At 41.8% G+C, this 27,112-nt stretch overlaps 1 protein-coding gene across 1 annotated transcript; it reads right to left on the bottom strand.

The window, feature by feature from the left end:
- Window positions 1-309: 309 nt before the first annotated feature.
- DGCR2 (DiGeorge syndrome critical region gene 2) lies at window positions 310-25,505 on the bottom strand. The gene is made up of 10 exons (XM_010720383.2): window positions 25,388-25,505; window positions 23,103-23,252; window positions 15,508-15,633; window positions 13,240-13,450; window positions 12,374-12,450; window positions 10,056-10,232; window positions 8,934-9,137; window positions 4,959-5,111; window positions 4,029-4,265; window positions 310-3,220 (listed from the first exon to the last, which is right to left on the bottom strand). Exons 1-10 carry the CDS (start codon window positions 25,503-25,505, stop codon window positions 2,979-2,981), a joined length of 1,695 nt encoding a protein of 564 aa, XP_010718685.1. The 3' UTR covers window positions 310-2,978.
- Between the last annotated feature and the right edge of the window lie 1,607 nt (window positions 25,506-27,112).

The following is a 27,112-nucleotide window of genomic DNA, read 5'->3' as shown; positions in this document are numbered from 1 at the left end:
CATCCCTGCTACAAAGGGGCCTGCTTGCTGTGAAAAAAGCTACATTTAAATGGGCAAAAAATGACAGTGTTATTGCAGAATTAGCTCACCAAGAGGTAAACAAGGGCTGGACTCAGTGAGCTGCTCCGTTTGATGCAAGATATCCCTTGCTTACAGTTAAGGTGAAGAAGGGTAGGGAAAAAAGAGAGGAAGAAGCAGTCTCTGTGCCAAAAGAGAAGTGGGAAAGGCTCAGAACTATGGGCAGTACGTTACACTGGAGCTCCTGCAAAGCAGAGCCACGTTTGGAACAACTACAGCCAAGAGCCACCATGACATCACAGATTGTACCAGAGTTTATTTCAAATAAATTCACCACAGAATAAAAAGTAAAATTAAACAAAAAAAAAACAACAAAAAACACAGAACAGATTCCCGCAGTGTTATGAGATGTGTGAGGTAAGGTATCTCTTCACCTCCACCACAAAACACAGCTTCAGAGCCTAAACCAAGCCCAAAGGTCCTCTGTTATTGCGCTAGGATACTACGGAGGATGAACGCCCCATCCGGCTTCAAAAGGAATTAGAAACTTTCCAGTTTGCATTGCTAACAAAGTGTTTTCAGGAACAGATTGCAGTAGCACAGACTTTGCACCCTGCCCTACAGAGTGCAGCCAGCTGGAGAGAAGCATCGCCCCAGGAGCAGTTTGTGCCCAGTGCCCTGCTGAGCACAGCACCGAGCATACCGACTACAGGGTGTATATATACAGAGATACAGCCATCCAGAAACACACACACACACACACACACACACACACACACACACTCATACCTATAAAACTAAAGAAAAATCAGTACATACAATGTATAAAACGTATGAATGTGCTCAAAAACGCACAAAACCCGCTTTATTTTCATACTTCAGAAATGCTCGATCGTTTGCACGCATGGTTCTCACTACTGCTATCCATCCGCTTCATCAGACCAGGACTGGAACTCAGAGGAGATGGTTACAGGTCCCACGGGCTGCAGCACTCCTCCCATTCCATGCCAGCAGCCCAGGGAACGGGCACAGAGCAGGAGGAAGGCTTCCTGCCATGCATCCTCTGCAACTGTGATTCGCTCTCCCATGGACTCAGGGTTGCAAGTGTCCGAATGTTGAGACACCAGACAGGATCTCAATCGTGAAACTCACAGTTTTCTGTGCAAAAGGAGTTGAATTGTCAAGACCAATCCTCAAGTACAGTATAAGCCTATAGGCAAGACAGAGAATAGAAAGTAGCAGCATATTCAATAGGGAAAAAGTCAGCTGCAATGGGAAACCACAACAGTGGGTTAGGATTTGTCATACAAGTACGATTTCTCATCATTACTAGAAAAATAATTCACATATACACCCCCGTGCAGTGTTTACTTCCTGTCCCTCTAGGCTTGTACCCTTCATAAGGTAATAGGAGAACACTCACAAGGGGCATTCTTTACAAATTCCTTACAGTTTATCTCATCTGCTGACTGCTACAGCAAGTTGAGGAGAGGCAGAGGCAAGAGGAGAATGGATGGGAGGGGTAAATTATTTGTACACTAATATCCTACTTCAATTTAAAATCACCTGTCAAGATGATTTTGCACTCACTGTCAAAACCGACAGTCCTCAACTACAGGTTTAGTGAGGGAGTGAATTAATCTTGTTTTACAATGTATAAATTAGCTGAAAGAGTTAACCTGAGGGGAAAATTGAAGATCAGATATCAGAGTGAGGCAAACTGCTTTATCAATTTCAATACATTAACCACATCATAACCCCTTGTGGGACCTGGATAAATGGTTTGGGGTGTGGGAGGGAAGAAAGACAAGAGTAAGGTTGGCATTTATAGGATTAGGATAAGAAACAAGTGTCCAATTAGAATTAAACATTATCTGGATTGCATGTCAATCAGTGTTTTTAAATGGTATTTGTAGCATCTGTAAAGAAACGAAATGGAAGGGATGGAACACACTTACATGCTAATGATAGCATGCAATAAGAAAAGCAAGAACAATGGTCTTTTATCCAGGCCAGTCTCATGCCACTGTTCACTCTCAAGGAGTTAAAGATTTAAGTGTTTTTCTTTGTAGTTTATGGGACTATAATGAACAGGGGATTCACACAGTGAAGGTAGAGCACTTCAATCAAAGTTACCTGCTCCCTGTCTCTCCCCTAAGTATCACCTGATACACACAAGGATTCTGCCAAAGGGAAGCCAGCATTATACAGACCAAATTTCCTTTATGGGACAGAAATTTACCAGACAACATGAGATTTTGCAGCTAACAACAACATATAATTGTCATTGCAAATCCTGGTTTTCTTAGTACTCTTCCATAAAAAGATGAAGTCACGTATGGCATAGATCATTTATCCTCCAGAACAGCAAGGCTGATCAGAACACAGAAACGTCTGCAACTCTCACTCGGTGGCATGAGTTTTAGTTCCTCCATGTTCCTGCTCTGTAAAACAGAAACCTAGTCCCTTCCTCTGCAGTTCAGCTTTCTCTGTCTTTTCTGAATGTAGCACTGAAGCAAGAGAGAAAGCAACTGACTGAGCAATGACAGCTCCCACCCTCCTCTTCCATGGTCTGTTTCCTGGGTCCAGTGGTATCCAGCCAAATCCAAGCAGCTTTTTCTGATGTAGATTTCATTTCCTCTCAGTTTAAGAAATAAAACAAAACAAAAAAAAACCCTACCCATACTTTTCCTCTCCTTAGAAGTCAAAGGAATTCTCTGCATTTTTTTCCACAGCCAATGGAAAAACAAAAAGTAGTTATACAATCCATATTTACAGGACAAACCAATTAGTGAACAAATAACAACAGCCAAAAACGAGAGGCACAATCCTAACCTAGAACATAAAAGCAGTGTTCAAAAACAAAGTGGAGATTCCTTCTGAAGTTCCAACCACGGATTAGTGTTTGTCTGTGCAAACAGTTGCTAAAACTATTTCTGACCGGCAGTCAGCTGACTCCTTTATACAATGGTATTGAGAGAACAGTGGCTGTGCCGGCTGCCTGTAAGAGTTTCTGCCGGGGTGTTTTCATTTAGCGGTGTGTCTGGAGGGACAAGAAAGGTGCTGCTGTCAGCAGAGTCTTCCAGCTCCACTGGAGAAGGACCAACTGAGGGAGGAAGGGACCCCTCTGTAAGCTGTGGGGATACATCACAGTTTCCTAGTGATGGAGGACCGCTTTGTACAGTCTGAGAAAGAACTCCATCTGGAAAGGAAGAAGAAAAGTAGAATCAGAAGGTGAAGTGTATCGTTCCACATCACCAAATAAATTCACTCTCTGTATTTCTGGAAGCTCTGAGTTTTTCCTGGTTTTGTATTAACGCCAGATTAAAATGCCAGGTCTGTATTAACAGATACGACACTGCAAAGGAGCAGAATCGTGTAGTAAAAATAAAGCAGTGATATATAAATAAGACTGATTAGTGCGAGTATCTTACTGATCTTCTGAGATATGCTGCTATAAAATCCCAAAGTGGAATGACTACAGTATGCTAATATCGCAGCTGCAAAACTGAAAAGCAGCGGGTGAATCATTAAAAAGTGGTATTTTTGGTCTTTTTTTTTTGGCTGTGGGTGGGGGGAGTGGGGAGTAGGGAAGAGGCTGGATGTATTTTGTTCAAAATTTCCTGTACATGGCATTTGTTCTGTTCTTTATACCCATCTGTACAGACCTATCTCCAAAAGACCAGAATAGGTATCAGCATGATGGAAACGACATCAGCCATCAAGTTAAGAATTTAAAACTGGTAAGGTCTAAGAGCTATGCTGCTTGAAGCATGGGTTCCACTTTTAACTTAGATGAACCATGTTTCCCAGGGAAAAGAAACAAACAAACCAAATGATACTTTTAACTCCTACCTCTTCTGTCATGGAAACAGGAGATAGTATTGTAAGATACTTTCCCACCACCATCACTAAAATATATTATTACAGATTGGGAAGAAAAAAAAATAAAAAATCACCTACCCTCTAACCAAAAATTAATAATAAAAGAAAAGTTACTGCCCACATACCTGGAGTGGAACAAAGGATGCTGTCTGGATTGACAGAAGCCTCATACGGAGGAGGTGGGTCATCTGGATGTTGAATGTCTGGATACTTGTAAGCACTATAGGGTGGTGGCGGATCATGGAAGTGAAATGCCCCACCTTCCCCATCATCTGAAAGATGTAGTGGAGTAAGGCCAGTTCCAAAACCATCCGGACCATAATCAAAACCAGGCATTCTGCGGCCCAAGTTGAAGTGGTGCACTATTTCAAGAGAAAAAAAAAAGAAAGACATGAGTTGATAACCGTGTTCTCTTTTTCAGGTTAAGACATATAAACACCTTTTGCCACTTTTCACAGCCAAGAAACACACGTCTCCTGAAGACCTACAAAGCCTAAATAACCCACGTGGGTCAGCTCATCACAGTTACACAATAAGGCCCAAGGCCACCTGCTCCCAGCCTGTTTGTCCTGCACCACAGGTACACCTGAATCTAAACTCTTCCAATTAAAGAGATCATTCATATACAGAAGATCCTTCAGATCTGGACCGCATATAAACTGAATAGTAATCTTCCATTATTGGCTTAAAAGTTACTCCAATGTGAGAAACCTGCAGGTTTGAATAAACCACACACACACAGGCAAAGACAAGCAAGACCATGACATTTCCCATTTTCATGTATCGACTTAATAATAATCACCAGGTGCAAGTAAAGAACTGCTTTTTCTTTAAATCAGGAGTGGTAAAAAACTGTACAAACTATGACCCACTCAGGCAGCCAGTGAGTCACACAGCTCCATTCACCTGGGTAAAGTGTTGACCAGTACTTATAACCAGACTTCTACTGATTTTCTCCACGCTGATTTCTATCTCCTCTTCTCTTTTCATCCTGAAGCAGCTTTACACTATGCACAGGTACAGACCGAGGCCCATTCCCAACACAGGGTACTCACAGTTTGCTCCAATCAAAGACTCTATGCGCTCTCTCCGCCTCTGACGCAAGCGGTGGACCATGAAGAGCAACAGAGAGAGGATGAGGAAGGATGAGATGCAGCTGACTATCAGGCGCATTCCACCAGCCATCGAGTCAAACAGACTGTTCCCATCTGTTACATCAAATATAAAAAAGAAGCCTGTTACTTATATTCAGGACTCATTTTTCTTGATGTTCTTTTGTCAGTAATGAAGAGCAATGCAGAGTAGAGATTCATTTGCCTGATTTAACACCTCTCCACGTTTCAAAAATGGAAAAAAAAAGATGAATCATTAGGTGATTTATCTACTTACTGCAAGGACATCTAAATACTCAACAAAATGCTGAAAGCTTCAAGTATCCGAAAAAGGGAAAACCAAGAGGTCAACAGTGCTTTGTGCATCAGCTTGTCTCCCTGGTGTGGCTGATGTACTAAAGAAAACAGCAGCCCTGGAAGTTAGGGGAAAGGCCTGAGAACTGGCACATCTACACTGCATTTCTACATAACTTCAGAGCACTTCAACTTCTGTCTTTCATAAAACAAGATCTCTAAACATTTTCGTTATCACCAAGATGTAGTCATTCAAATTGCACGTGTCGTAGGTAGCATGCTTATCAAAATTAAATGATAGGAATTAAAAATACCTTCAGAAGATGAATCAACACAATAGCAATCTTTCAAAAACTCAAGAGACTAAGATGAACAGGAATTAGATACTTTCCTAAAATCACAGAAAACAAGTGACAGGACACGAAACAGAGCTTATACCCTAGCTAAACAGTTCCACACTGGGAAAGCTACTGGTAGCAAATTATCACTGATCTGTCACTGCCAGGCATGGGAGAGATTTCACAATTCAACTAATCACACTTAAGTAGCCCTCCAGTGCACAAGCACTCTGCACAATGACAATAAACAAAAATGACTGCACTGAGCTCTTGGCACAGTTTCCTGTTTAAGAGCTCAGGATGAGAAGCACACAAGGCTGGATGTGGCTCAGCAGCTGCACACCCCAGCCATTGGGATTATACAGAAACACGACCTGCAGCAGGGATGAGCTCTGTCCCCAGCCACTGCAGGGCCAGGTCCCAGTCCCCCTCCTTTCCTGCATCCAGCACAGCTGCAGGAGCTCTCTCTACAGCACTTCTCTTTCTACTGCCAGCACCAAAGCTCTTTCAAAGATTGTTTACAAAAGAGCACTAAAACCCTCACAAAACCTGTAACTACTGATTTGCTACAAATGCTGGCAAAAGAAAAATCCACCATATTCACACACTTTTAGAAGTACAAGGCTTAATATGTTAGTATTTATCATATTCTTGGCCCCTGGCATCTCACTTAATAGCACACTACACATGAAACACCAACACAACACTCTCTCAAACCTGGCTGTGCCACACAGAAACCTCTACACAGTTGGATTTTTTAGCAGCTCCCACTGTCATGGCTTCAGATGATGCCATCCCACACCAGCAGCAACCAATCAACACACCACCCCAAACAGCACAGACCTGAGGTTGTTTCTCACTCATTATATGGCAATGTTGACTTTGTGACCACCGTAAGTTAGTTCCAACAGCTGCCTTACATAAATTCACCTTGGTAAAACATACATGCAGTGAAGCGTGATGCAATTTTTTGGCTACAAAGCCTGGCATTGCCTCTTCAGGCCAGCTGAGACTGCAAATCCTGCACCTTCTGGGGAGCCCGGGCCTCTTCCACACTGCTCACAGCCTCTGACAGCTCCCACCCCTCAACCTGTTTGGCTGGATAAGCTATTGTCAAATGAAGTCCTAGATTAAAACTAAAAAAAAAAGACAAGACCCAGTTTGCACAGAACAAGACAAGTCATCACTGAGATTTTCAACCTACATACGCAGAAATGGATTATTCCATGAAGGCTGCCTCACACTCAGGACGGTAGCAGCATCCAGTAACCGTACCAGTTTAGTCCTAGAGAAGCTTCTGCACCAGCAGCTCCTGCAAATACTTTGCTTCTTTTAATACTATTTCACAAGTGAAAGTTCCAGGTTTGTACAAACAAGAGCCTCACATCCAAGAAGAGGCAATGGACTTCAATTTCAGCATTAGCACACAAAAGGTTTTCCCATGCTATTTATCTCCAACTAAATGAGAAGCATCTTTCAAGATAGTACAGCTGGGATTACTCAGCTTACTCCTACCACTGAAATATTCCCCTACTACCAAGTACTTGAGTAACATTCTTTATCCACTTGTAATCGTCGCTCACCCACTCACACAACAAGAGCTGATTACCTGCCAACTCAACAGCAAGATTTATTTCCCCCCAGTCTCTCCTTGGGTGATTAATTCACTCACTGTTGATTAGTAAAACAGCTTTCTTTCCTCTGTAACAAAGCTTAGAGAAGATATATATAAGAACTGGACAAAGACAAATACATGCTGACTAAAGAAAGTAATTCATTAATTTCTGTCAGCTGGAATAGTCATTTATAAACATCCAGAAAGAAAACTGAAATGCTTCATTTCAAAATTTCAGTCTTTATCATCAGTTGAAGGAAATTTATTACGAAGGAAGTTAGACAACTGCTTGATGATCCTTCACTCAAAAACTGAGTTACTAAAAAAAATAAACCAACAAAAAAACCCAACACTTCAGAGCATAATGAAAGTCTTATTTAGCATCAGCATAGGAAGGAGAGCTTAAGGATCAGAAAGGATGTGGCAAAATACACTCTTCCAATCAGTATTCATGAAATAATTAAGACCCACTGCACAAGCAGGGATTAAAGAACACGGCACTGGGTTATCCCAGGTCATCTTATCCTGTCTGCTGGGTGATGCTTTGCTGACACTGATCCTGAAGACAGGGAAAAAAAAGTGAAGGCAATCTTAATTCTGCTGATAAGAGTGGGAGGAAGACTTCTGCTTTTTCCCCACTCTTTCCTCAACCAGCATGCAACACTAGTTAGGAACATCTGTTAAACTCAGCCTTCAGAAGGGATGTAAATGACAGCAAGGAGGGGCCAGTGGCCTTTAATCATCAACTTGTGCAGATTAGACACAGAAAAGAACAAATGTAAATTTGGATGCCAATAAGCATCCCTTTTTGTAATGACTGAAACAGCAGCTAGTGATGGAAAGACTTGACCCGTGGTTCTGATGATGGAAGGATCTGAACAATAGTTTCTTAAAGGACTCAGATAAAAAGGTTCTTTTAGAATACCAGGAAATGATAGTGGCTGAGGTTGGAAGGGCCCAAGTCCCTGCTCAAGCAGCCTGAGTTGGAGCAGGCTGCTCAGGACTGTGTCCATCAGGGCTTTGAATAACCTCCCACACATGCCGACTTCACAGCCAATCTGTGCCAGGGTTTGGCTACTTTCACAGTAAGTGCTAAATAAGATAAATTCCTTTCTGCGAGTTTCTTTTCACAAAAATAACGCCCCAAAACCTACTCCCCCAAAGAGCAACTGACAAAGCAGTATTCCTAAGACTTTACTGTTCCAGAACGAGAAGCTACAGTGAGATGTCAAATCCAGTAAGTAAGGTTGCATGTCTGATGATTAATGTAATTTATAAATTGTGCTGCTTATGTGAATCCTGCATTCAAACTTCCACACATACAAATGCTCGTTTCTGGAAAAAGACACTTAATTAGTGCCCAAGAGACAAGTCTTTTCCTTTCATGACAGCTAAATATCATGAACAACCAAGAAGCTTCACTAGAAATCCACACTACTGTCAACCTCCATAGAGAAGACAAGCTCTTCCTGAAGTAGCATCTAAGATGACTAATTATTTTCTAGCAAGAGAGTGAAGTTTTTTGTATCCTATGATTAGGGATTTTTCCACAGATGGGGATGGAACTCAGCAGTGTGGAGGCATTGGGAGGATGTATAATTTCAAAGCTATACCCAAAGGCAACCAAGATGAGCAGGAATTTCACTTGATAAAACCACAGCAAAGCCTTACCTGGGTCTAAACATGTAAATTTGCAGCACTCTTTAGGATCTTTGCGATACTGCTGACATCCCTGCGGCCGCTCACACAAAGCAGCCACACACATTTCTGGTTCACCATTATGACATGTGCAGCTCAAGCAGGGATCATCCCCTTTTGGAGTAAAATAGTAGCCTTCGTCAACAATGTTGTCCTTGATATCAACACACGTCTGGCCTAGAACAGAAATGCACATCAATACCCACAACAACACGTGTCTGGCCTAGAAAAGAAATGCACATCAATAGCCAAGTGTCTGTGAGCCTGCCAGAGGTCCAGTTTGATCTATTACAAAACATGACTCGTAAGCATAAGCAGATCATCAGTTAAAAGCCAAACTTTGGCGTTAAAACAACTTTTAAAAGAGTGGGGAAGATAAATGGATTGTCTGAAGATGTGCGGGGATGATTTACTGCTCAAAATTGACAAAGTGAATGTTAAGTATTTAATGGAATTGACATGCCTTCAGGTGTCCTCTTCAGGACACAGAGAAAAGCAAGCAGTCTGAGAAGGACAAGCTTCAATGTCACATCTCCTGCAACTCCCTCCCAGCCTTCTGCTACCTAAAACAGCTGAATCTTCTCTGGACCAAATCTGCAGGTCTAAAAAGGAAGCCAGGCAAAATTAAATCCCTTGCCTGCATCTTCATCCCCGCACAGCGAGGAAGTTCAGATGGCTTTAGCCCACTGTCCATTCCTCCACAGACTTAAAAGGGAGGTACCAAAGCCAGAGAGAAGCAACACAGACTGCTCTGGGATCCTATAGCGTGAAGCAACTGGAAGTTGCTATATTCAAAAATAAACCATAAATATGTATTAATTCATTTTTAGGTGATGCTGATAATTTAAGAGTGATATTACTAATTAAAAAAAGCATATCCTAGCTGCTTAACAGTAACTTTTTAACAAAAAACCATACCCTGGCTGACAACCACCCATTATGATGCCCCTATCTCAAATAAAATCTTCTTTTTTTTTTCCTCCATTTTAATATACTGGGCAAAAGGCAGAAAAGATAGCTAAGAGATTTCTCCATATTTGTTATATGCATATTTAAGGACACAAGACAGTTAACACTAAACTAAAACCAACTTACTTCTTTTGCAGAGGAATGATGATTTCTCATAGCAGTTTTCAGCATACCAGCTGTGTAAACCATGGTGCCGAAGGGTAGGAAAATGGAAACACTGAAGCTGGGCACAAAGAACGTTTTCATTTTCAGACATAGCCGTACCAAAGATAGGGTCAGGGGGTAAAAATACTTCCGAAGAGCCTAGAACAAGATGCATTGGTATAAGCAGCCTGGGGGTAAGCAAAGCTTCAAAAGGCTCTGTAATGTCACTCCTTTCATGCACACCAACGCTCTACAGGGCTACTGTCCTCAGCTTTAGCTTCCATTAGCAGCACTCCTCCGGGGGAAGGCAAAGAGCGGGGAGGGAAGGGGTGACTCACACAGAAGAGGCTGCAGTTTTCAAGGAGCCATGCAATTTTGCCATTCTGCAGTGACGTTCTGTTATCTCTACAAATGCTTCTCTCCAGAGTCCCATGGGGTTTGCCTGCCAGTTTGGATCTTCTAAGAGGAACTGAGCAGGGACCAGAACACCTTCAGGTCTGCACAAATGCTCATGGAGCAAGAACCCACACCAACCCTGAACACATACCCCATGCTGCTCATTCAGAGTGCAGTACTGAACAGAGCTAAACAAAGAACACAGCTGTGATGCTGCTGCTACTGCATAGAGATATGTGCTGTCAGGTGCTTCCAACCCATGCAACTGTTAAAAGACTGCGCTGAGATGAGTTCAAAAGAGTGGGGACTTAGCATCAAGTTATTTCTCCCACGCCAGGATGTGAGAAATGATATAAGGGCACTGTACAACTTTAAAAATTTGGCTTCTGACCTTCTTACTGTTAGGTTAACTAGTTACTTACTGCTAAACCAACTGGTACTCAGAGCTGTGGAGATTCATGTCAGACCAAGTGACAACTATGAAAATTAGTCTATGTGATAGGTCTTCAGAAGCCTCCTTTCCAAATCTGTGTGCTTAAACATTGACTTCAGCTCGTGCAGTTGCTCAGTTAGGCAGTCAAGTCATGTGATGGTCTTTTTCAATATTTAGTCAGATGGCTTTTAATGTAATTAGGTCCCCCCTCATTTTTTGAGGGTTTAAGTTCCATATTTCCCAAGAGTGGATAAAAATTATCAAGCTACAGAACCCTAAATCACTTTTGAAACAGATACTAGGAATTCACTGCCTTACAACAAGTCCAAATCAAGGGAACTTAAGTAAAACCTTTCAGAAGCTACTGAACACTACTACATGCTTTATTTCATACATGTATTATTTTAGTAAATAAATGACTGGCAAGCAAAAGACTAAATGGCACTGAGAGGATTTAAATTTATATCATGCATCATGTTAAATACAACTTATAATACAAACAAGTATCATGATTTTCTATAATTTGTGTCTCCTTGGTCATAAACATTTGGTCAGCAGATGGCAGTGCAGTCAACGTTCTAAGAGTAAAGGAAGGTCCTTTTAAGGAGAATCAGTTTTTTTCTAGGAGTTCATAGGCAAAGCCTACCTGTATAAGCAGTTTTGTCCAGACTAGGAATTACTAACCCTTTAGAGAAGAAGTTGGAACCTCCCCTCGTCATCTCTCTGATGTTGAGAGGCACCTTTATGTGCTTTACTCGGAGGAACTAACAAAAATGTTCCTGCCTGCACAAGAAGGAGCAGTTTCCTCTGAATATTCAATCAAATCCTTTTAGGTAAATGACAAGAGAAATCAATACTTTTGTGTACGGCAGCACAGTCAAACAGCATCATCACTGGAAAGCTATGCAGGGTTTAACTACTCCTCATGCATCAAAAGTAGTATTTTTCAACATCTAACTGTTCTCCAGAATTCTGCTCATACTTATGTATCTGTACATAATGGAAAGTTATTCTTGCAGATTTTCCATTAGTGGAACTCGTGTACGAGAAGGAAACTACTCTGATCAGCCTTCAAATGCTATACTGGAGTTCACAGTAATGATGCTTCAAATACTGCTTTTTCATTTTCCATTTTCCTTGACCTGTATCAGCACAGCAGTTGGGCATTCAATTCTGCACACAAGAGTTGATATAGCGACTTTGAGATAAACCAATCACTTAACTGAATTAATTAAAAATAAAAGGTATAAAAACATATATTTGCATCTGCAGCAGAGGGGACTGCTTCTTTTGCAACTGAATAAGGGCAGCCAGTATTAAACATTTCCGTTTTGATACTGTAAAGCAAAGCAGTTCCCCTACAGCATTTCAACACCATCAGTAAAAGATGATGTCATTCCTGCAGAAAATATCCATGCTTTGAGATAGCTTCCATGAACCATTCAGCTCAGTAATAATTGTAGAGGCCTACCTTTGTAAGCTACTTCCCAGTGACCTTCTAGAGAGTGATTTCGGTTGGTGATTACATACTGATATCCGACCCAGAACCTACAAAAAAATTAAATTCTATTCTAAAGATACAAGCCAGAAAACATACTGAGAAATTCAGAAACACTACACGGAACCCGATGATACCTTCATAATTAAAAATTAACTTTGAAAACATTCTGATGACCTTTTCCTTAAAATTTCAGCCTGTAAGTTTGCAAAGTAAAGAGAGAACACTGAATAAAGGCACTTGACAGTTTTTCATGTTCTCAAATAGCTCATGATGCCTTCAATTTCCATGCATATGCAACACATTATTGTTATGACTGCAGTATTTTGAACGCAAAAACACTCACAGGCAAAAAATATATAAATAAATGGTTTGCTGTGAAATAACAGAATGAAATATCCCAAGTCACCAAAGTGCAGTCCCTACAACTCATGATGGCATTTTATGTCATTCTCATTTCAAATCTGTATTCTTTGTCAGAAATACTGCTGAAACAAAAATTGTGTCGAAAATTTTAAAGAAATGTTATTCCTGGATGATGCAGTGCACAGTAAATCACTGCAAAATTCATCTTCCCTGTGGTAGTTCAAGATCACTAATATGGTGCTGAGACAGTCTGAAAAAAAAGAGTGTGATGAGTTGTAGCCTGTTAATCTACTAATGTTATTTAAAATACAAAACTCAGAGATGGCCACTGCCATCTCTCAGCATGCTCTTGAAGGGTTGTTAGCCTGAAATCAATGCTACCATTATATTTGCCAGACAAACCTAACTATCAGCAAATATACCCCACAGAAACTGTTCTCACGTGAGATCTCTGCTCCTTCCTTCACACTCACCTACGTTGGTCCTTCCTGACAAATGTCTTCTCCTCCAAGTCCCACTCCTGTGCCAGGATAAACCTCAGCTCCTGGTCTGCAGTGAAGGTGGCAAGGGATCCGTTCACCCGCTGACATGTCTGCACGGCGTCCCAGTAGTTCTCCCCATTTAAATAGACTCTGTAACAGCTGGCTGTGCCCTCGTAGTGATGCCACCCTGTTGGGCACTTTCCTAGGAAACATGAAGAATAGAAGGGAAAGCATTCCCCCCAAATTAGGATCTTCAAAGTAATACATCCTAATCAGTTTATGACAATACAATGTGTAATCACTCGCATTTGTATACCCAACACACTGTGTCCATACTTTACCTCCCCAGTAGGAGATGCAAGCAGTACAGGTCATGGGGGACTTCCTTAACTAATACTTTTCACATAGGGATTTCTCTTAAATGGACTAAAAAACTCCCAGTGATGTTTCACTGCACTGCCACAGCCTTTAAATTCTTTAATTAAGACTGATGATCTACTAAGGAAGCTTTTCCCTGAACAGCTTTAAAAATCCAATCAGTTTGATCAATCCAAATCAAAACAAGCAGCAAGAAGCAGGAAGCATAAACCAGAGGTAGCTAACTTAATGACTGCATCTTTCTATTAGGTGGTTTAAAAACAAGCCCAGCTTGCTTTGAAGTTTTCAGCCTTCTTTTAAGGAACAACCTCAGTGGAATTCACCCACTCCAGCTCAGTCTACCACTGATGATGATGATGGGGGTTCTGGGGCAATGATTGTTTGCCTTGGAAAACCAGCACTGCAAAGTGAATCTTTAGGGATCAAGAAGATAAAGGTATGAACCGTTGTCTCTGCTTTCTCTCAATTCTCTCAGAAGGGAATATGCAACAAAAGCCTTAAGGCATTTGTGGATGAGACAGACCCATGGGCTTTTGATGGCTGGCATTCTTGAAGGTGATGGTTAACTAATAAAGTCACAGAGGCAAGCTGATGAAATTTAAAATAGACATGAAATACAATATTAGCACTTGCATTTGCAGTATCAATATTGCATGACACCTAATTAAGGTACTTTAAATTCACAAACTGTTTCACATTTATCGCAAGCTGAAGGACTCCCCTCAGAAACGGTGATGTTTATCATCAAATAATGACACACATTTAGATTTGAATCCCTTTAAGCATCCTTCCTCAGTCACCATTTCTATTTAAGAAGCAATGGGATTGTTTAAGATCTGCTGGTCATGCCACCAGGATGGAACTGAATGCAATATTAATCAAACTGCAGAACATTTTAGATATTGCTGTATCAGTTTCTAAACTGTTTTATTGTTCTCCACAAATGTGGCTAACAAGTTAGCTACTGGGATCCACAACAGATCAAAAGACCTATTTTAATAAGCTTCTCCTCTCCTTCCCCCATCCTAAAAAATTAAAAAAAAAAAAATCAAAGAGATGAGATTTTACTTCTGTTAATCACTTGACTTCTCCAGAATCCCTCCATGCCTTCTTCTCTGCACGTTCCCTTCCTAGCCTGCCCCATCCATTCCTCCAAAGCAAATCAATGCCATCTCACTCCCAAATCACTGGATGATCCACGGAGCACAAAGAGAAAGAAGCAAGAGAGACTTAAGATGTTTGGAGCCTGAAGAGATTCAGAGACATCAGTTACTATGAGCCATCATTTGTGAGGAGAACAGCTGCAGAATATTTCTAAGTATTTAGATAAGGCTGGTACCAAGATGCAGACAGCAGCACTAGCAGTGATGCAGGAAAGAGGGCAGGATGTTACTGGAGTGGTATTTTGGAAGATTCCCAACTGATATATGGAAGTTAGATGGAGAAACCTATTCAGGCACCACACTCTTCCTCGACAGACTTTCTCTTCAGAGATGCAAGTGAAGAATTTCCTCAAGTTCCTCTCTTCCCCAAGAATACTATTCCTCTTTAAAAAGCTATGAAACTCATATCTGAGATGCACTTAGTTTATTTAAAAATACTGTCAAAATGACTTCAAAACTAATTGATTGTTGCACAAAAACAAGACTGCAGAGGAAGCTGAGTACTCTGCATCTATCAGTCTGCTTTATAAACCATGCATTATAACAGCACACATATAAACGAAATGTACAAAACCCTTCAAAAGTACTGAACATGAACTAAAATTGGCCAAAAATCTATTTAAGAGAAAACCTATTAATTTTCTTTTAAGACAAATTAGTCGGAGTTGTTAAACTAATTAGCAGAAAGATGGGCCAGATTTCCCAGGCTGCAACTTACTGCTAAATCGGACAGGCTGTGCCACATTGACGGTGTGAAAGCGGGTCGTCTCTCCTCCTCTCCCTCGATTATGCCTGGAGTCCACATTCTCCTTCCCATGGTAAGTGCGCTGGTCCCCTGTCAATCCTAAGGACAAGAAGGAACAGTCAGGGAAAGATGGAACACAAAGCAGAGCTGATTTTACTAAGCTTTCTGTGGGTTTTAATTCAAGACAAACATATGATAAATAATAGGTAGGTAAGCAAAGATGATAGATCTCTGTAGTACCAGCCTGGCCATTTCACAAGGGACATAACTGAAATACTTACAGTTGAAAAGAACCAAAGTTACATTACACGAGTCCTGCAAATATAAACATTTTGGCAGATTTTCAACAACTGCAGTTTTGCACAGATCTTCACACTCGTCCTTTTGGTTGCTGCAGCAAATGCACCATCCCCAGTGCAGTTTGTCTGCTCTCGTTTGCAGAGCTCCCCTCTCTCCAGCTGTGCACTCAAAGACACGGACAGCTTTCTCAGTGTATTTTCCAACACACTCTCTGAGATCTAAGACAAAACTAAAATCAGGAAAGGATTCACCTCAGCCAGAAGAACAAGGTGTTTTATTCCTTCTCAAGCTTCTAAATCAAATGTTTGCTCATTATTTCTGAAACAAAAAGTGCATAGGCCCTAACCTGGCTGTCAGGGATAGTGAATGTGTGCATGAGACAAGTGGACTCAAGAGCTCAGCAAAACACAGTGCAAGCTGTAATTCCAGCAAGGGGACCGGGGCATTCCAGGATCAAATGCAGCACGTGGGTCAGGTGCTGTCACTGCCTCAGCCAGCACAACTAGCAAGTCCATAGGTAGTACAGCTGGAAGGGTGGGGAGAAGCCTTTGAGAAAGACTGAGATGAACACTAAGTTTAATGTGGAAATAAGAAATTAACCTAAAAGCAGAAAAATGAAGAATCTGAGAACGTAGGCATTGAAATAGCTACTTGTATGTCACCTCACACTAGTAGCTAATAGAACAGCACAAAGAGCCGTGCAGACAAATTTCTTATAAAAAGAATTAGCTTACTTCCTTTTAAAGCTGATTAGCTCTATGTACCCAGCTATGGTCCCAAATAAAAAGCAGCAACATAGGCTTCTTTAACAGGCTTATCTGTTTGAAATATATGAAAAACTACACTAATCAAACTTTCTCCTTTCAAACTTTAAATAGCAAGAGATCCACAGCAAATTGCTGATAATTTAAACACAGTTGGAGGCTGCTTGTTGTGTTACCCAGGGGACGGACCTCGAGAAGATCAACCATCAGACAATGTACTCCTTGGGACAAAGTGCTGATGAGAGCCTAGGAAGAGCAGAGTAGCTTTGCAATCATCTGGCACCAGCACACTGAGTTTTCCCCACGTTAATGGGATAAGCAAGGGATATTTGATTATCACGTTACCCAAGGAATTACATGTCCATGGAGATCACCCGTTAAGAAATGGCTGTGTGTAATGAACTCACGTGGCCTTACAGGAATAAAGTTGCAATCCCAATATTCAATATTAGGACGTACTATTTATCACAGGAAAGGAGTTAGTGCCAAGAAATTCAGTTAGTGTACACTTCAAAGGGCACAAAATGGAGAAGCAATTCAACAATGTGGACTGCTGATTATTTTTATTGAAGGCCAATCTATTTTTAGTTTTAGGATTGGACTGTTGTTAATCCCAGTGTAAATACTGCTGCTGAAACATTATGATCTTCAAAGTGATACTAAGACATTAAAAAAGCAAATCTTTAATTCACATTATTTTTAAAGTCTTTACATAATTAACGTAGTTTGCTGTATCGAAGATGAACCAAACTCAGCATGGGAAGCCCAATTTTCCCAAGGCATTAAATGGTAAGATGTAAAGCAAAAGAACCAAACAAGAAGCATTAGTCCCCTTTCTGAAGTGCAAGCAGATGCAACACCATATGGCTGACCCTCCACAGCTAAACAGAACGCCCACAAGTACTTAACAATTTAACTCCGCCAGGAATAAAAGGAGTTCATAGGTTTTAATATGCAAGATTAAGAAAGGGTTACTTGGGTTAACATCTTAAACTGACACAATTTATGGCAGACGCCTTGAAAAATCCACAGCTCACACAAAGTGAGCCCAATCAAACACAAGCCAAGAAGGAGACCATGGCTCCTTCCCCAGCGCCCATGCTGGCAGCCCTGCTATTGAAACAAGGCAGAGCTCTGGAGGCACGCAGCACCACAAGTCCTCCTTCATGCCCAGCGCTGTCAGCTGCTTAATAATTTGGAGCTCTTCAAATACAAAATTGTTCAGATTTGACCTGAATTTCCTGTCTCTGAGAAAAGCAAGATGACAATTTTTTCCAGGGCAATAAAGAAAGACCACGCTAACAAGCCTGCAAATTACTCAGCTGTCTTGAAAAGCAGTTGCAGATTCAGATGGCAAAGGTGTAATTGGGCTGGTTTGCTATTGTGCTGTTGTAATATGCAACAGAATCATTTTCTGTGTGCTTTGCTGTTCCTGTTTCCTTTATTAAAAATATTTATATCTTTAGAAGGAATAGTGCCATGAGCTAAGCTTTCAGATAACAGCCTAAGCCAGAAGGCCACAGCCTATGTTTCATCAGTGTTTGAAAAAGGAAAACATGCATTTTTAGTGCTTACGTGCACAGTTAATATTCTGAAAGTTATTAATTTAGGGAAGATGAGCTTCTTCCCAAATCCTTCCTTTTCTCAATACTAAACACACAAGGGATAGCAGCAACGGCAGTATTTTCCCCAGCCAAGACAACAGCTTTATGTTCTGACTATTCAAGAAAAGGGATTTGCATGGTAGTTAGAGGGAAGGGCAAAAATGGGTTTAGGGGAAGACCCGTGAGACACAGCTTCTCTTTTCCCTTTGCAAAGCACTGCATACAGGCCAGGAACATCCTCCAGAGTGCTTCCAGGTGGATCAGGCCATGATTAGCATTCACGCAGCTCCTTCCAATTTACAAACAGTCGCTAATTCACTCTAGCATGTTTATGGGCTGAGTAATATACCATCAGGAAAGTTGCCCAACGTGTCTGATTACATGACTGTTTTCAGCTGTTTCAAACTTGAAGCTACCTATTTAGAAGGAAAGCTTGCCATGCTGGATGGCTCCTACCACATTTAATGGCAGTAAACTGTTTCAGATGTGAATCAATACCACTCGCAGTTTTTCAGAACAAAAGTGGAGAATTTAGAAGAGGGAAGTATTTTGCTTATACTCTACCTTTTAGCTGAACAAGACTTGGCACTTCTGACTGCAAAATGCAGCCCTGAAAACTCACAGAGAAAGCTCTATCTCACGCACACAAGTTTTGTTATTCCTCTTGGGAGCAGGGGTTCACAGAGGGGACAAATGCCATCAGGTTAACAAACAAGGGCTTGTCCACTATTCTGAGTTAAGCTGTCCATTTTTCCACATATACCCACAGCATTTACCCACAAGAGCTTCCTTAGACGTGCCCTCCAGCAGCAGGGAATGCTCCTCTTCTGCACCTCTCAGTGTCTCTATCCTTCAAACCATGTGAAAAGATGCAAAAAGCCAAGCAGTGCAGAAGGAACGTGTGCTGAGAACACACAAAAGTGAGCTGGCAGAAGCTGAGCCAGGACCAGGCTGGAACAGAGGCACGCCAGGCAGCGCTGCAGGGGGGAGCAAACACAGCGCTCAGCTCAATGGCAAACATCGCTCAGGGGAGCTGGAAGCTGCAAGCTACCATACAGACCCAAGTCTCCTTTGTAGGAAAAAAGGGCGGACAAGAGACTGACTGTCAGGAGCCTGAAGTATTAAAAGAAGTATGTGTAGGGTCAGGACTCATGCAGGGGCGATTTCTGGGATCTGGGAAGCTGCACTGTTTCCCAGAGTTCCTGTGCCACAGCAAACAAGTCACTCCAGCCAAGCACTTCATGAGGATGGATGTACCATTAAGACAGGTCTGTTCTGCAGCTGCAATTAAAAGCAACAGGAACTATACTTGAAGCAAAGGGCATGCTGCCTAGCACTGAGCACTTGGGAAGACAGGCTTCTGACACTTTCTTTTGGACACTCAAAACACTAGACCTGGAATCTTTGCATTTCCATCACAAACAGGGAATTCCAGCACATCTCTCCATTCACTGTATGTCAAAATGAAGTACGAAAGCTACCTTGTTCCCTAGGCCTCAAACTTTCTCTCCAGTATATTACCTACCGAACCTTTAGAAAGCTTTTAATTCAATCTGGTAATTCAAGGGGTGAGAGAGCTTCAGGATTAAATCCAATTTCACACCTAAAGATTTGGAAATGTACTTCAAATGTCCACAGAGAGGGGTGATTCCTCTCAGGTCTGCCAGCTCCACTCTTTGCTTTATCACTTGTACCAGGCTGGGAAATAGACGAAACAACCCAGCATCCAGCTGTACTGTGTACCAGTCAAATCCATGGAGTGCCCTGACAGTAAGGAGCTCAAACACCACAGGGAAAGGAAAAATGAAGCATCAGCATGGCTTCAGAAAAGGCGTGCAATAGATCAGGGGCTATTTGTCATTGTTTAGCTTTTTAAAAAGGTAGGGGGGGAAAGGAGATGTACTAAGAAGTACATAAATGCTAACAATTTAAAGATCTCAGTATGGAGTAGTTCATAATATGTGAACAAACACTCCAATTAAGGAAGGAAATGAAAGACTAACCAACGGAAATGCTTTTCCCAATATATCATTAAGCAAAGAAGCATAGGGTTGGAACACTTTTGGAAGGAGTGTTGAAGCTTCCTGGCCATGAGGCAAACTGAAAGTCAGGTGATAATTTGTGGAAGAAGAATACACTGTATGAGCCACCTCAGCTGGAAACACCTTCCTTCCCGTAAAACTTTTGGCTGTGTATTTTGTATACATGTGGTCTGACAAAAAAAGTCATTAAATATACTTATTCAGACTGTCTATGAATGAACGTCTTACCTCTTCATGTTCTGGAGAAGATGTTAAAAGAAGTGATCCTAACAAAGAAGTATTAGGGTTTGGGATGTTCCCTGTACTTAAGACACCACACAATCACCAAACAGTTTTATTACTGGATCATTCTCTTAACTCAGGAGGAGATTCATTACTAACATGAAAGACATCAGGCTGAAAAAACGTGAATGGTGCCAAATAACTTTCAATGGCCTTATATTAAATCACTGCAAATGGCAAAATGACAAAGCAGTCATTGAAACACACCCTCATCAGAATCACACAAACCTAACTCACCACCACTGATGTTTTCCGAGTTGCTCATGTTGAAGGGTGCCATTAGCAGCTCAAAGGTTGAAAAGTGAAAAGCTCTGCAATCAGACTCAGAGCCCTTTCTTGCAAGCTTTCTCTTAATGCTTCAGAGAGATTTCATCCCTTTTAATTTGAAGACGTTTTAATTCTCCAAGTTTCACAAGCCCAAGTGGCTTCACTAACTTGTTCTTTTAGTGTTTGGTCTGCCTTTATTGAAATTAAGAACCTTAATTACTAAGGATTTAAATTTAGCTGAATCATCTCACAATTACTCATTTGAATCCAAAGGTATTTTCTAAATTTAAAGCTGCATCATCTCTTGTTAATTCAGTGGCCAAAGAAGAAAGTTATCACTCCTGAGTATGACTTTGTGCTACTATTATTAGTTGCTTTAGTTTCCCAATCAATGTCTCAGCAGTCGGTCTGTCCCATGACTGCTTAGTTTCCCCAGCCTGAGAAATACATGCTCTTCCAAGCCTAACTTGGCCTCAGCAGCATTACTTGAATAATTTTGTCTGTCCTTCTTCATACTCCAACACACCATTCACATGCACAGCAGCACACAAACTCGTCCCTGCTCTCTGCAGTTCACACAGCATGTGCCCTTCAACACCCATTTCAGCTCACAATGGTGCCCCACTGAATTTCTGTCACAGGTATAATAGAGTTTTATGACCTACACCAGTAGTTCCTGTTCCTCTGGTTTGCTGGCTGCCTCCTTGCGTTACTGTGCAAATATCTCAGCTCTCGCCGCACCCAGCTTGCTGGCTCCTTTAACTTCATACAGCCTTTTCCACCAATTACTTACCAATTAACTTTTTCATCAAGTGGAGCACTTTCCTTCTCTATGCTTTTCATCATTTTCCCCCCTCATACTCTCTATGCCAGTTACTCTCCTCTTCCTGCATACGAACATAGAGATGAATCAAGTCTCCCACAAATTCGCTGACACTCCTTGAAGGCCTTCCCACCATGTCAGGCCAGACAGTTCAACGAGACCTACACCCAAACCAAAGGCTGAGTCCATCCTCTGAGAAATTGCACTTCTATCAAATCCTTACCCTAGCCTTACACCAAAACGCTCTTCAAAGATCCGTCAATGAGTCCTCATCCTCCCATTGCAAACGTCGTGCAACAGCTTAAGATTGCTGACTGATACAGTAGGCAAACCATCATTCTGGACTAATGGAATATTTCAGTATCAGTGCTTTTTGAGTAAATCCAAACATTAATGTGACTTTTTACCCAACTATTGACTTTCATTGACCTCCAGAACTTGTAGCTCTTCATATTTGGTCAAAAATAGCTAAGAAGGAGGAAGAATAACAGCACAACTATAAAAGCATCTGTCTTTAAGGACATCCACATCCTGAATAACAACCTCAAACAGAAGCTGCATTAATGGCATGGCTTAATTTTCAGAAACTAGGAAGTTCCTCTCCCCACTCCCTGCAAACATACCCACTCACAGAAACCAGCCAAAAGCCTTCCAAAAAATAATTTAAAAAAAAGGCACTGAACACATTCTTTTCATTATCTGTGTGCAGCACACAGTGGGGAGAAGGCTAACGAGTGTGCAGCTTCAAACATTGAGTGTTACATTTACTTTACTATTTCCACTTAAAAAAAAACATAACTATTTAGAACAGCTTGTTCCTGCAAAATACCAATGTTACTATTTGGTAGCACCTCTGCAACTAAAATAGCTTAAAACTCAGAATGATGACAGACAGACCGAATGCTGTGATATCAACGTGATTCTCTACAAGCAAATTAAGTACCTCAAAGGCAAAGAGCTTCGTAAAACAGTTTTTGAACACAGCTTAGCCATGCTGTAGAGGTAAGAGTTTTGAATTGTGCCACAGTTAAATTCTAAGCTATGCTTTCAGATTCTCAGCTTCAGCAGAGAACTGTTGCTGGCAGTAGGCCCCCGAGAACATGCATTAGCTCATAAAGAGTAAATACCACAGTTTGTTTGGCAGAACAAAGTTCTCCACTTAAGCGCACGAATTGTAATCGGAACAGGTAGCAATAAAAGAAGCTCTTTACCTAGTCCAGCAATGTCACTAAGTACAGCCTGAGCGATGCACTCACGCAACCCAAACTGTAATTCAGAACTTAACCTCAGGCTTACGTGTCATCTCAGTTTAATTGCAACATGATTTTTCTCCGCGAAGAAAGTCTCTTTTTCAGACTTGAAACCTTCCTCGCTGCCAGCACATCTACAGACTGTCAGCACCAAAGTATGATGCAGTCAACTGAAAAAATGTTTGTAGAGTAAGCCACACAAAAAGATAAGGTGGTGTTGGGTTGAGCAGCCTTACCTGGACAGTCAACTTCATCGCTCTCGTCCTCGCAGGTGGGCCATCCATCGCACTGCCAGTTGGAAGGGATGCACTGGATGGTACCACTCCGACACGCAAACTGCCCCGGGGTGCAGCGGAGCTCTGCAAAAGAAGAAAGTTGTGTTTTGTCTCAAATGTAATATATTCTTCTAGGTCTAAATATACATAAATTGGTCACTGTGTAATGCCTGCTAAATGCTGCTTAGCTTCAGATCACTTCCATACTTTCAACTGGATGTTTGCAGCTCTAACAGACAGGAGGGCCTGCTTCCAGGGTTTGAGAAAGAATTCTAGCACAAAGCCATAGGAAAAATTTCCTAATTAAAAATATACATTAGATCTAACTGGCAGATTTCTGGTTTGTGCAGTCACAGACATTTCAATTCAGCTCTCTCTATGAAATGCAGTGCTCTGATCTGCCAGTTGCTACTGCTGTACTACCCTCACCCAAAAAGAATACGGGTATCACTGAGAGGTAAGCTTTCCACTTATGAAATACTAGCAAGAATACAAGTTGATCATGTTAGAACAACATATTCTCTTCGGTTTCTAAAATGGATTTTCAAGACAATTACACTATAGTGTGTCTCACTTCTGCTCCTTCCACATACCTGCAGATAAGCTGGTATCTCTAACAAACAGAAGGAAGGCAAATACACATTGGCAAAGCCTTCCCAAGCCCAGCTCCAGACTGAGATGAGAGTTGTGGGACCCAGAAGCAGCCAAGAGCAGTGTTCCCTACTTGCATCCTACAGGGGACTAAGATAGCTTGCTCACTTCTCAGAACTGAGGTGTAAAAACACACTATGGCAGCTTTTAAGTGCTGCCATTACACAACAAACTCACAACACAATTTCCACTCCAGTCACTACATACACCAGGACCCACTCAGACATGATCTACAGTCCAATGCAATTTAGAGCCATATGACAAAAGTACTTGTAAAACAATTTCCATATTGCTGAACCTGATTTCAGTTTCTAGCTTAAGCTCTGTTGTAGAATTCACACCTATCAGCACATCCTTCAAAAGAAACTGCCAATATCTGCAAACATGCAATGCCTGCTCCTACAACAGCACTGCCTACTTGCCATCATTATTCTGTCAGTCCTAATTAGCATTATAAAAAGTATGATTTTTCAAAGCTTTTTATGTATATACTCCAATTCCATCTATCAAAAGCCAGAACCTAATAATTCAGCTTAAATTTGTGTCCCTCAATATCTTTCAGGAATATCTCACCTTCACTGCTCCATCACAGCTCATCCTTCTGCACTGCTATAGGATACTGATAACGTGCTCTCCTAGGGCAAATCCTCTTCACACCTCACCCACTTGGATCATAGTCAGACCACAAAATGGCTGAGAACTGCAGCAGACTCCCAGCAGCACAGCTCAATCACAGAATCATAGAGTGGCTTAAGTCGGAAGGGAACATAAAGCCCACCCAGACCTAACCCTGCCATGGACTAGTTGCTCCCCCAGCTCAGGCTGCCCAGGTCCCATCCATGGCCTCGGGCACCTCCAGGGATGGGGCATCCCCAGCCTCTCCAGGCAGACCTCATCGTCCTAAGTGAAAAACTTCCCCTTAACATCTAATCTAAATCTCTACTCTTTCAGTTTAAAATTGTTCCCCCTTATACTATCACTAGGGTGGCAGCTTGTTTTCCCACATTTGTGCAGCATCAGCACGGAACATCAGGTTTCTTAACTTATGGCCATTCCAAGCAATGAGCCTCTGGTAGATGTTTTCCCATACAAGACTGCTTTCTGCCCAGCTGCAGGTCTCCATTACACTACATGTGGTCTCTGCACAGATCCATACATGTCACTAGTGCTGTAAGTACAATTACACACAGCTGGGTCAGGTAAATAATGACACTGTCCTGAAATCACAGGCATTAAAATAAGCCACCTACATGCCATAATGTTGTTGCTTCCTGCGTTACAGACACTCCTCTGTGAACAATGTGTGTACATGGGGTGTACAAACATGTTTACGAAGGCAGGGCCCAGTGCAAAATGAAAAGCTCTGTGTTCTGAAAACACTGTCAATATCATTTCCTGTGCTCTTAGCCCCGAGCCCACATCTCCCTGCATTAGTCAAGCACCCAATTCACCGTGAGGTCTCTGGAAGAGTTTCCTCTAAATCGTTTTGCTTCTATTTGTTGCCTGCTGCGGTTCAACACAAAGACAAACAAGATGCAATCATTGAGGAAATCCAAGTGCCTTACCAAATGAGCTCATTCCCCAACTGGACTTACCTAGCACCTCCTTGGCCATCAATTCCAAAGGCTGGTTCTCTCCAGCCAAGCCGTTGCAGCTGTTGGAGGACCAGGGGGGCACACCAGGAGCATAGCAGCATGCTGCATCCTGCAACATCCCCTGCCCAGCTCTGTGTAGGACACACATCAGCACCAGCAAACAAAAACACAACACAATGCAACCCTCCAGCTTTCTCAACTCAATTCCTTTGGCATTTGTTGGGAAGAAGGGAAGCAAGCGCACAATGGAAACAGCATCACTCGTAGTTCTCTACTACACATAGTATAAACTGACAGGTTTTGTATCAGCTCTACAAACTTAACATACAGCACAGTATTATATTCCTATATGCCAATACCAATTTTTGAGGACGCATCATCAGATATCCCAGTGCACCCACTGGAGTCACTCACCCAAGGGAAGTCCTGCCAAAGCTGGCTGTGAACCTGAAATTTGAAACTTAAAACAAAACTCACTTCTTAATTCATCAAGCACCACAAGCAAGGCAGTAAGTTAGTTTAAACAGTGCCATATAAACAAGTCGTCAATTCCTTCAGCTGCCTAATATTTTCTCTAAGTTAGCAACAAAATCATCAGGACTTTTAATAATACAAAAATCCTAGTTTCCTATGGGAAGCAGTTTTCAAGGCAGCTGTTTATGCTTCTACAGAAAACTTTTTTTCCTGCAAAGATGTTCCCAATTCTGTCCTGAATTCCAGCACAGCTGTACAGGTTTCATGCAGTGAGCACCTTTTCTCCATTATAAAACGATGCAGGAAGTCCTTCCAGGTCCAATTATCTCATTTAATCTGAATAATCAAGAATGTTTTCCTTCTGGGGCCTGAGCACAGGCAAGTCCTGGTGCATGGCTCCAGCTGTGTGCCGCCATGGGCCCTATGCTAACTGCAGCCTGTGTTTTCTGCTTCAAGTCTTCCAGAGGTGCATTTGGACAAGCACACCTCCTACTTTCATTTTAAATAGAACTAATTTCTTACTCATCTCTCTCCTTTTCTATGCAGAAAGCACAGGGACAAGTAGTTACTCACAGAAGTGTTATAACTGAAAGTAAGGCTGAGAGGATCTAAATTCAGAACCCGCAACACAGTAAATCTCATTGAGAGCTTCCAATATCAAATCAAGACCATAACAGCCACAAGAAACAAAGTGCTGATTCAATACAAGTTCACCTTGCTAGTTCACTTTTCTGAATGAATTTGATGAGGTCGCTTTGAACCAGCAAGCTTCATGTCAAATCTGACAGCATTTGTCCACATTCATTTCAAGCTGTGTCAGCTACAGCTTTTCCTCTGCCACCACTGCCAGCCCTCAGTGTGGCATGAGGACCTCAACCCAGCTGCCACGAGGGCCGCCTGCATGAAGGCCCAGGACACACCACCACAGCGGTGGGAGAAGTGGCAGAGCTGGAAATAATTCTTTGGGAAGGGCAAAAACCATCAAGCTCTAAAAATTTTCAACCGAGAAACAGAAGCCAATTACACGTGGGCCCAAACGGGCACCTTTCTGGCTACAAGCACTACAGAGCCATCAACACCCTTCTGAGAAAATAAACCAGTGGGCAACTATGAATGCTTTGCTACCGTCTTACAGGGCCATCTACGTTCCCTCAATTCGAGACTGAGATAGAAAAGAAAAGAAACTCAGCCCAACAAAATTCTACACCAGAGGCCGTGCCTCAGGCACGTGTGTAACAAACACCTCCTGCA

Source organism: Meleagris gallopavo, chromosome 17, assembly GCF_000146605.3.
Source record: "Meleagris gallopavo isolate NT-WF06-2002-E0010 breed Aviagen turkey brand Nicholas breeding stock chromosome 17, Turkey_5.1, whole genome shotgun sequence".
NCBI lineage: Eukaryota > Metazoa > Chordata > Aves > Galliformes > Phasianidae > Meleagris > Meleagris gallopavo.
The sequence above is the reverse complement of the archived record's forward strand: the minus strand, read 5'-3'. Positions and strand labels throughout refer to the sequence as shown.

Bases quoted from the DNA above. Each gene is read 5' to 3' on its own strand.
- DGCR2 (XM_010720383.2), bottom strand. From the start codon at position 25,505: ATGTTGCAGGATGCAGCATGCTGCTATGCTCCTGGTGTGCCCCCCTGG. The intron at 9,138-10,055 runs GTAAGTTGGTTT...TTTCTGTTCTAG, and splicing joins ATCATTCCTCTGCAAAAGAA to GCCAGACGTGTGTTGATATC. The intron at 4,266-4,958 runs GTGAGTACCCTG...CTCTTGAAATAG, and splicing joins GTCTTTGATTGGAGCAAACT to TGCACCACTTCAACTTGGGC.